General features: G+C 49.9%; 1 protein-coding gene across 7 annotated transcripts in view; it reads left to right on the forward strand.

The window, feature by feature from the left end:
- LOC123758727 (uncharacterized) overlaps window positions 1-11,520 on the forward strand; it is a 152,617-nt gene that overhangs the window by 20,309 nt on the left and 120,788 nt on the right. For all 7 annotated transcript variants that reach the window (XM_045743316.2, XM_045743317.2, XM_045743319.2 and 4 more), the window contains exon 3: window positions 844-1,311. In XM_045743316.2, the coding sequence (XP_045599272.1) occupies window positions 844-1,311 (468 nt within the window). The remainder of the gene's footprint in view (window positions 1-843; window positions 1,312-11,520) is intronic.

The following is an 11,520-nucleotide window of genomic DNA, read 5'->3' on the forward strand; positions in this document are numbered from 1 at the left end:
ATAAGGAAGCTCCCTTATTAAGAGATATAAGAAAGCTTAATTCACATTCCTAATAAAGACGAAGAGCATGAGGGGAGTGTGCTTGAAGAACACACATGGATGGAAGGGAATGACTAGAGGGATGTTAAGACGTTGGTAAATATATCAGTACTAAATACAACACGAAACGGTGGATACAAGTTGAGTAAATTTATATTCAGAAAACACTTGGATAAATATTGTTTTGGAAACAGGGTTATTGATTTATGGAATAAATTACCGGATAGCATAACAGACGTGTGATCGCTGGAGTGTTTCAAGCCCAAGTTAGACAAATACACGAGTTTGTGTGTAAATATCCCGTGCATGGACCAATAGGCCTTCTACAGTTGCCGTTATTCTTGTTCTTACAGCAGATTAGTTCTGTATTACAAAAGCACAGCAACGTTGTTAATTTGACAGCTTTGTGTATGGGCGGGACCTGGGAGAGTGCGGAGACCTTAGGAGACCACACTTTAAACTGACCATTTTCTTGACGGTGGGGAACCTTAGGAGGACGGGCGGCTGGGACACGACGCTGGTAATTATGACGGATACTGGAGGTGTGGACGGGCTGGGCTAGTGTAGCTGGCAGGCCCTAGCCAAGATGGGTAGGGAGTAGGGGATGGACATTGACGGTGACGAAATGATGATCGTACTCTGGGGACGGGTGTGGGGGAGGGGGGGGGGGAGGGTTGATAATGCGGAGGATGGGATTAAGTCAAGTCAAGGTCGGACAGATTCCACTCCCCCCTCCCTCCCCCTCCTACAGTGGCGTCACCAACAAAGAGCTCAAGTATTAAAGTGTTGTGTTTCCTTCCCCAGGTGGATGCGGGCGCTATCCTCTACATCGAGAACAAAGGGATAGAGTCGTACGCCGACCCCAAGAACCCGCCTCTGCGGATTGGGCGGGTAAGTGTCCGCACGCCCACGGCCAGCTCGCGGGCGGCCGACCTGGTGGGCAAGGTGGTGCGGGCGGTGCGGGAGTTGGGTCCCGAGGGCGGCACGCTCAAGGACATTAGCACCCACCTGCAGAACCAGGGCAACAGCACCTTCGATGACCCCCAGGCACCCAACCTGGTGCGCCACGCCACCAAGCGAGCCCTCCAGCGGGGCTTCCTCGCCCAGAATGGCAAGGTCTTCACGCTCGGCACCCTCGCCAAGCATCGCAAGTCCTCGGGACGATCTCCAGCTGCCAAAAAAATATTGCTGGGCGATGACGACGACGAGGATGACCTTGGCATCTCGACGCACAAGCGCACGCTCAGCGGCGCCAGCGACTCCCACCTCCAGGTAAGTACTTAGCACCTAATATCTTAATAAGCTGATCCGGAGCATCCCACACAGCCCTCAGGTCACTGTTGTCAGTAGTTGGGGGACATTATTTACACATGTGCTGACCGCAGATGCCTGGGAAATTATGCCTGGGCGAACTCTGTGCACCCGAACCTGAGGTTCACGATGGACAAGCATAACCAGGAACTAAATTTCTTGGACACGACGGTTTACTATCCACTCGATGGGACAGGGAAACACTTTTTTTGAGAAGGGGCAATTTTCACGTGTAAGAAAATTAGTTTAGTTTAGCGGACGCGTACTACTACTCTATGTATATATACTGGAGGGATCCTAGTGGTGGTATTACAGGCTATTCATGCCCGTGCCACCTCTTAGGTGGCTTAATCTTTATCAATCAATAAGTGGTGGTGATAGATGGCTGCCGTGGTCTGTGGCTGACACCTCAACAACCAGGCTTGTAAGTTGTGTTGACTGATGCAGCTGCCAGGTGTAGCCTTGATGGAGCTGGTGTGTCGCCATCAATGTTTGCACACACACACACTTAGTGTTGGCTAGTTATCTACGTCACTTCCAAGAACAGCTAACTCATGTATACATACATGTGTATTAACATACATGGTTAACGTCCTCTTTGTTAGATGTACTTAACTGCTTTTACTAGCGAGGCGTAGCTTGTGTTGGGATCTCTTTAGTGGGTCATGTTGCTAACTACTGCCAGTGGAAGGTCACGAGGGGAGGTCACGTGGAAGAGTCTTATTGTCTAAGGATACTATCCCATGATGGAGTCTAGCTGAGAGTGTAGTGATGTAGTCTAAGAATAAGACTACTGCCCCGAAGAGTGTAGGAGAGAGTGGGTGTGGTGTGATGTGTAGGAAGGTAGTGCAGGAGTGCTGGCAGGTGGTGGGAGGGAGCCTCCTGGTAATAGAGATGTGAGGACCTCGGTGTACTGTAGGGCTCGCCGTGATATCACCATTTTGTTCCCAGAAACTAGACCCATCCATCGACCCCCCCCCCCTATCCTCGCCCCCTGGTAGGGGTGGTTACTGCTATGGTCCCTCTGTTTTACCTCGTGTGTGGCGATTAGTTTGCAGATGTTAGTTTTTCCTTGTGTGCATGTAAGGAGAATACATTAGCTGATTGGGTTCATTGATTTGTTCCCCTTATTGTATCCTCACACCTGCAACCCCCTCTTTTTTTATCATAATAGGTTCTCCTTTCCCATCTTTTAACCCCATTCGTGATTGCTACGAGAACTAAGAAAACTCTTCCCATGAGACAGAGTTCGAGCCAGCGTGCACAGCTGGATATACCCACGCATTATGAATACAATAATCCACGTCCGTTTACTATTGGTTACGGGATATTCATGCCCGTGCCACCTTTTGGGTGTATTGTGATAGTGAAGGTACCGTGTCTACTGACAACTTATGATGCACCACTGTTGTAACTGTAAGGTACCGCCACTACTGTGAACCTGTGCTGTGGCGACTGTTGCAAGCTTAAACTATGGCGGCTGTCGCAAATTGCTGTCTACCGACCACCTCGCTTCGTCCTCAACGTTCAGTCTGAAAATCGGGGTTTTGAATAATCGTCCCTTCCCCCCCCCCCTCCCCGGCTCCACCCCCCTCTTACCCCCCTTCCCCAGCTCAAAACACCCTCCCCCGCACCGGCCAACACACCCTCCTCCCGCACCCTCCACTGTGCACTATTCCGGGAGTTTGAGAGTGCATTGTTTGTAGCACAGTTGGTATTGCGTGTGTGTGTGTGTGTGTGTGTGTGTGTGTGTGTGTGTGTGTGTGTGTGTGTGTGTGTGTGTGTGTGTGTGTGTGTGTGTGTGTGACGCTGGTGGTGCAACTGTTGGGTGTGTTGCTGGAGGGCGTTTTGTTTTGTGATTGTGATTCGCTGTTGCTTTTGTTGGTGGTCTTAACGTGTGAGTTATCTTTTGTTCCTAGAGGGGACGGTAGCAGTTGTTGTCGAGGGGACGGTAGCAGTTGTTGTCGAGGGGACGGTAACAGTTGTTGTTGAGGGGACGGTAACAGTTGTTGTCGAGGGGACGGTAACAGTTGTTGTTGAGGGGACGGTAACAGTTGTTGTTGAGGGGACGGTAACAGTTGTTGTTGAGGGGACGGTAACAGTTGTTGTCGAGGGGACGGTAACAGTTGTTGTCGAGGGGACGGTAACAGTTGTTGTTGAGGGGACGGTAACAGTTGTTGTCGAGGGGACGGTAACAGTTGTTGTCGAGGGGACGGTAACAGTTGTTGTTGAGGGGACGGTAACAGTTGTTGTCGAGGGGACGGTAACAGTTGTTGTCGAGGGGACGGTAACAGTTGTTGTCGAGGGGACGGTAACAGTTGTTGTCGAGGGGACGGTAACAGTTGTTGTCGAGGGGACGGTAACAGTTGTTGTCGAGGGGACGGTAACAGTTGTTGTCGAGGGGACGGTAACAGTTGTTGTCGAGGGGACGGTAACAGTTGTTGTCGAGGGGATGGTAACAGTTGTTGTCGAGGGGACGGTAACAGTTGTTGTCGAGGGGAGGGTAGCAGTCGTCATCAAGGGGGTGTTAGTATATCTGTGTGTTTATAATGAACGGTGTTTTGTGTCATAATGAAGCAGAGGATTGATGTTATCAGAAGACAGGTGACTCACAGTGGGTCAGGACCTCACCTGGCCTCCTCCCCCCCATCACCTGCCCTCCCCCCCCCCCCTCCCCTCGTGTCCTCACACACCCCTTGCTCCAGCACCAGGCCGCCTTCACCTGCACCTTCCTGCCCCCCCCCCCCTCCTTGTACCCTTGCCCGTACTAGCGTGTCCAAAACCACACAATCTCTGCCTGTCGCTCCCTGAAGCTGGAAACTTTGTCCACTCAGCGTCGAGGGATAGACGCAGCTGCACTCATGTCTCCCTCCCCCCTGTGTCCCGCACCCCCTCCCCTGCCCAGCAGCCGCAGGTGCGTAACTATCTCCTCCCCCATCCCCCCCCCCCACGCCCCAAGCCGGTAACTCCCTCCCTCCCTTATGACAATCCTCCTTGTGTGTGCTTAATACACTATGGTCGTTTGTCTACTCCGTCTCACACACACACACACACACACACACACACACACACACACACACACACACACACACACACACACACACACACACACACACACCATTACCAGAGGGTAATGGTAAGGGGCGAAAAGTCGGACTGGCGAACAGTAACAAGTGGAGTACCTCAAGGATCGGTGCTGGGACCAATCCTCTTTCTAATTTACGTAAATGATATGTTTACAGGAGTGGAATCATGCATGTCAATGTTTGCGGATGACGCAAAATTAATGAGAAGAGTTGTGACAGACGAAGATTGTAGGATCCTCCAAGAGGACTTAAACAGGCTGCAGAGATGGTCAGGGAAATGGCTACTGGAGTTTAACACCAGTAAATGTAAAGTTATGGAAATGGGATCAGGTGACAGGAGACCAAAGGGACAGTACACAGTGAAGGGGAACAGCCTACCTGTAACGATTCGAGAAAGAGACCTGGGAGTGGATGTGACACCTAATCTAACTCCTGAGGCACATATAAATAGGATAACGACAGCAGCGTACTCTACACTGGCGAAAATTAGAACTTCATTCAGAAACCTAAATGAGGAAGCTTTTAGGGCGCTTTACACTGCCTACGTGAGACCCGTCTTAGAGTATGCCGCGCCATCATGGAGCCCCCACCTGAAGAAACACATAAAGAAACTGGAGAAGGTTCAGAGGTTTGCGACGAGGCTTGTCCCAGAGCTACGAGGGATGGGATATGAAGAGCGGCTGAAGGAACTGAACCTTACGACACTAGAGAAAAGAAGGGAGAGAGGAGATATGATAGGGACATATAAAATACTCAGGGGAATTGACAAAGTGGAAATAGATGAAATGTTCACACGTAATAATAACAGAACGAGGGGACATGGGTGGAAACTGGAAACTCAGATGAGTCACAGAGATGTTAGGAAGTTTTCTTTTAGCGTGAGAGTAGTAGAAAAATGGAATGCACTTGGGGAACAGGTTGTGGAAGCAAATACTATTCATACTTTTAAAACTAGGTATGATAGGGAAATGGGACAGGAGTCATTGATGTAAACAACCGATAGCTAGAAAGGCGGGATCCAAGAGTCAATGCTCGATCCTGCAAGCACATATAGGTGAGTACATATAGGTGAGTACACACAATCGCGTTTATTCCAGTTTCTACTAGGGGCCTCGTGGCTAAGTGGATATAGCTCGGGAGTCGTAGTCTTAATTAATGGCCCGGGGTTCGGTTCCCGGCGGAGGCGGAACAAACTGGGCCGTTTCTTTCACCCTGATGCGCCTGTTCGCCTAGCAGTAAATGGGTACCTGGAAGTTAGGCAGCTGCTACGGGCTGCTTCCTGAGGGTGTGTTTATGTGCGCGTGTATAAGAGGGTGTATTATGTCTACTATATATATATAGACATAATAGAGGACAAAATTATATTGGTTAGAAAGGCGGGGTCGTCTAAGAGGTAATAGCTCGACCCTGCAGACACAAATGTGTGTAGTACACGCCCACCCTTTGTCCACGTGTATTGTGGTAGGCCATTTATATGACTGGGCTGTGTGTGTGTGTGTGTAAGAATGGCTGCAGGAAAGCGCAAGCCATAGATCACCAAGTACTCTATATGACCTGACCAGGATTCAAACCCATGACGTCCAGGATCACCCTTAAACGTACACAGTACCGTGACCACCGCACCAACTGATCGTTTCGTCTAGACGATCAGTTGGTGCGGTCGTCACGGTACTGTGTACGTTTAGGGGTGATCCTGGACGTAATGCGTTCGAATCCTGTAGTTATATATATATAATAAATCTGTAAATGGAATTCGGTGCATCTGTAAATGCCCGATACCTGAAGAGGCAGGGCCCAGGAACAGCAGGTAAACCCTACAGGTAGAGCTAGGCGAGTACACACACACACAGGCAGAGACCGGATGAGAGTGCTAAGTTAGGGAGATAAGGAGGGTGGGATATCGGTGTTAGGGGATGATAAGAGTGCGTGTTATCTGGGGGGGTCGGACGGCATGGCAGCCTCAGTACTGACGCCGGCCGGGCCTCTACCAAGCACACGCACGCCTGCCTGCCTCCTATAGTTACCACCCGGAGGCACCTGGCCTCACATCACTCCCCTTAGTGCCACTCTAAAATGACTCCCTTCTTTGTATGTTGGAGAGACGGGTTACTACTTAGTACCTGAGCTGTTTATAGCCACTAAGGTTACCGAGTGGTCGTGTTTGGAGGTCACGTGGCACTTTAGTGTGTTCTGTGTAGTGTGTGCGCGCGTATTTAAGGTGCTGGGGAGACGGGACTAAGGGCTCAAAGATTCATAAGAGTCTAGAAAGATGCTCAGCAGATTCTTTCGAGTTAAAGAAGGGATTTTAGTGCCTTTAAATGCCAGTCATGGAGGGTCTTAGGGGACTGTGAGGTCCGCGAGTGTGTGGGGAAGTACATGTGCTGAGGTCTAAAGAGACAGGGCCTCGATAGTGCTTTCTGAATTTGAGACTGTTTTTGGGTGTTTAGGGGCTCCTGAAGACGGCCATATTGGTGTGTTGACACCCCAGTGACGGTCTCTGGTGGTGACGAGTGCTCTCTTGCCACTGTGTTAACGACCTAAGATGGGTTTGTTGCTTTGTGATGTGGTGGGGCTGTGAAGAGTGTGAGCGAGGAGTGCTGCGATGCTTGGGGGGTACACACTACCCATGAGGTCCCGGGCTCACTGCTAACCAAGGGTCTCAAAGAGGGCCTTCCCTGCCAGGATAATAATAATGTTGCATGACCGCAATCTGTCTCGCCCACATTGGCTCACGCTCCTCGAAGTGGGCTGTGGGTGGTGGAGGTGTTGACGCCTGGGCTGTGTCACCCTCGCCCTCTTGTACCAAGTTATCACGAGGCTTGGCCCGGGCTTGGCCAGGGCTTGGCCAGTTGAAAAACTCTGAGCCCTCTCCAGGTAAACTCCAGGTAGTTATAATAACGCTGCTGACATGTTGGGGTGAATCAAATAGTTTAATGATGCCAGTGGTGGTGGTCAGGAGGTTGGGAAGGTTTATCTACTAAAGTTAACATGAGAACTACAGTGATTGTGGGGAGGATGTGATTGGTGTTGCTGGGTGGTGACACATCCTGCCGTGATATAAACACTGGCTGATGTAGCCCCTGGTGATATAAACACTGGCTGATGTAGCCCCTGGTGATATAAACACTGGCTGATGTAGCCCCTGGTGATATAAACACTGGATGATGTAGCCCCTGGTGATATAAACACTGGCTGATGTAGTCCCTGGTGATATAAACACTGGATGATGTAGCCCCTGGTGATATAAACACTGGCTGATGTAGTCCCTGGTGATATAAACACTGGCTGATGTAGTCCCTGGTGATATAAACACTGGCTGATGTAGCCCCTGGTGATATAAACACTGGCTGATGTAGTCCCTGGTGATATAAACACTGGATGATGTAGTCCCTGGTGATATAAACACTGGCTGATGTAGCCCCTGGTGATATAAACACTGGATGATGTAGTCCCTGGTGATATAAACACTGGCTGATGTAGTCCCTGGTGATATAAACACTGGCTGATGTAGCCCCTGGTGATATAAACACTGGATGATGTAGTCCCTGGTGATATAAACACTGGATGTTAATAACTGTCTGGAGTGAGAGTCTGAGGGTGTATAAAGATAACACTAGTATGATGGCCTGTACATAATTAAAAGCGCTATTTGAACCTCAAAATCTACCACTGGCCAACTTCTTCCCAACAAATGAAACCGCAGACAGCCATCCCAGGCTGCGAGGGGTTCAGAGACTACATAATAGGCACCATGATGATGGGAAGACCAAGAGTAGTAGCAGTGATATATAACCCTCCGCCAAATGACAGAAGACCAGGCAAGAGTATGACAGAAACAACATGGTAATTAACGCTAATTGAGAGCGACAGCCTCTATCGCCCGCATAAATCGATCTCGTCTGCTTATCGTGGGAGATTTCCACCACAGAAAGGTAGACTGGGAGAACAAGGAACCGCATGGAGGTGAAGAAAGAGTGACAGCTAAACTATTGGAAGTGGTAACAAGAAACTCTTTAAGCCAGCATGTCAGGACACCCTCGATTATGAGAAACAACGACCAGCCAAGTAGACTCGACCTGGTATTCACTCTGTACGACTCCGACATAAGTGAAATCAACTTCGAAGTTCCTGTGGGAATGAAGGGGAGTAGAAGACCTCCCAGAGCCCCATCAACCTGGTATCAACCAGGTAGCTATCACAGTGTACTGATGTTTGAGCATCTGGTAGAAGTAGGGCTAACGTACTCAACAAAGGGTATTCTGTTGCTCTAGAATAATATCATTCTATAACGAAATTAGGTCCATTTAATTACCCACAGCCACAACATTGTCGCTTGGAGCGTCGATTTCCAGTGGCGTCACCTGCCACTTAGTTTCTTGTAATTTCGTTATAAAATTATATTATTTCAGAGTAATAATAAGTTTTTCATGTTTCTACATTGAGCACCAATCATTATAGTGAGTAAATATACCATAGCTCTTCATTACGTACGTAATACTAGGAAGCTTTGGGTAATTAGACAGGCCCTAGACAGAGTGGGAGGAATATGCGTAGTGTCTTCACTGGTTACCCCAGTGCACTCAGCAGTGACTGAGGGTCTGAGGCCTGATTCACTAAGCAGTTACGCCAGCACTTACGAACCTGTATATCTTTTCTCAATCTTTGACGACTTTGTTTACAATTATTAATCGGTTAATGAGCTCCGAAGCACCAGGAGGCTGTTTATAACAATAACAACATTTGAGTAAGAAGTTTTCATGCTTGTAAAGTGTTTAATAAATGTAAACAAAGTCGTCAAAGATTTAGGAAAGATGTACACGTTGGCAAGTACCTGCGTAACTGCTTCGTGAATCTGGTCCCAGGCTGGTTAAGAACCCCCTGTAGTATCTGGCCGAGTCCAGGCACGTCTCTTAAATCTAACGTAGGCAAAAAACCTGGAATGTTGATGTCTTGAAGGGAGAGAAGTGTAGCAGTTCCCACGGGAAGTGTGTGATCAGCCGGGCTATGGTAGCGATCTGGTGCTGCGGGCCGCCAACACCAACAAGTTTACGGACCACGTTTTCACCAGGTAAGTTTGACCTTGAACTGGTGTGCATTAGCATAACTTTCAAACCCGTTTACAGTGGTGGGGGTGAAAGCTGGGGAAGGGTGAACAGTAGTAGGAGTAGTAGTGGTTGTTGTTGTGTAGGTAGTAGAGGGTTGTGGTGGAGTGGTTGTAGTACGCAGTTGTAGACGAGGTGAATGGTTGGCACGGGTGGTGTGGCTGGCCTCTCCACCCAGACCTCTTGTAGTAGGTCAAGGGTGTCCCACCCACCTCGCTACCTGTGTCTTCTCCCTGCCACCCCGACCTTTCCCACCCCTACCCATTCTTCTCTTCCCACTCTCTCCCTCTCTCCACCCCCCCCTCTCCCCTCCGTCGTCCTCTACCCCTTCCCCTCGCAGGCGATGAGTCACAATATCGTGGCTGAAGTATGTTGACCAATCCACACACTAGAAAATGAAGGGACGACGACGTTTCGGTCCGTCCTGGACCATTCTCAAGTCGATTGTGGCATTCTCAAGCCGCACTTATCATGTATATACTTTGCTACACTTTGTCATTACTATACGTAATTTTCGGTCTCGCCTCCTGGTTGTGTGGCCTCTCATGTGTACTGGTGCTGGGTCAGTCCAGGCTACACCGGTACACTTCGTGCCCCTAGGTTACACTCCTCACAAGGGTACACTCCTCACATTACATTCAAATGTTTCCCCGGAGGCGGGTGAAGAGACGTATTGGGACGTTAACCCAGCTTACAGTGAGGCTGTGTGCTCGATGTTGGGAGGTATGTGGAGCACTGTGGCGCTGCTGGGTGAAGGGTCACCAGGTTGAGAGGACGGGTGGCGTGGGTGGACGGGTGAACCGCTAACAGTGGCCAGGTAGTGGGCGAGGTGTTTGTGGGTGGGGGAAATTGGTCCCACTGTCGACTACATTTGACAGAATACATGTTTCAATTTGCGAATATGTAAATCCAGTTTGTATTGTCCACCGCCACACAAGGGCAGGGATGGGTTCATAAGAGACGCAGCTTCAACATAACTTAAACTTATCCGTACACGCTTGTACAATAGGTCAGGAGGTGCAAGATCTTTTACGGGTTTACATTCAATAATATAGTGTTCAAGTGAGGGCCTTACATGTTTGTCACCGTTGACATGCTGAATAATCTGGTAGTGGCTACTGACGTCATCTTGTGTGCGCGCGTGCGCCTCGGGTGTAAGGGAGTGGGGAGTTAGAGGTAGGGAGTGGAAAAGGAGTGGGTAAGTGTTGGTGATGGAGGAGTGGGATGGAGGGAGGGGAAGGAGTGTGAGGAGGGTTGTCGAAGGGAAGTCCATTGACTCATTCCAGCTCTCACACCTGCCTGGACAGCTGACCTGGACACGCTGGTGCTGGAGCCTCCAGCCCCAGCGGGTCGAGGGAGTGGTGGTGGTGGGGGCGGGGCGGGGTGGTGATGCTGGGAGGAGGGGGATAGTGTGGTGGAAAGCGGAGACAAAGGCGAGTGTTTGCATGACAAATGAGTAGTTTAAGGGCAGGAAGTAACGGCTCAAGTTTTGCAGTCTGTGTTTGATATGTGCTGCTCCACCTGCTGCTGCTGCTTAATAACTGCTGCTGCTGGTAGAGCAGTGGAGCCTTGCCTTAGCAGTGGTGCCTTGCCTTAGAGCAGTGATGCCTTTCCTTACCTTGAGGTTACCTTGAGGTGATTCCGGGACTAAGCGACCCCGCGGCCCGGTCGTCGACCAGGCCTCCGCGTTGCTGGACTGGTAACCAGGCTGTTGGACGCGGCTGCTCGCAGACTGAAGTATGAGTCAGGTTTGTTGCCTGGTTGATCAGGTATCCTTTGGAGGTGTTTGTCCAGTTCTCTTGAACACTGTGAGGGGCCGGCCAGTAATGCCCCTTATGTGTAGTGGAAGCGTGTTGAACAGTCTCAGGCCTTTGATGTTGATAGAGTTCTCTCTCAGAGTACCTGTTGCACCTCTGCTCTTCAACGGGGGTATTCTGCACATCCTGCCATGCCTCCTGGTCTCATGTGGTGTTATTTCTGTG

Source organism: Procambarus clarkii, chromosome 31 (genome assembly GCF_040958095.1).
Source record: "Procambarus clarkii isolate CNS0578487 chromosome 31, FALCON_Pclarkii_2.0, whole genome shotgun sequence".
Lineage (NCBI taxonomy): Eukaryota > Metazoa > Arthropoda > Malacostraca > Decapoda > Cambaridae > Procambarus > Procambarus clarkii.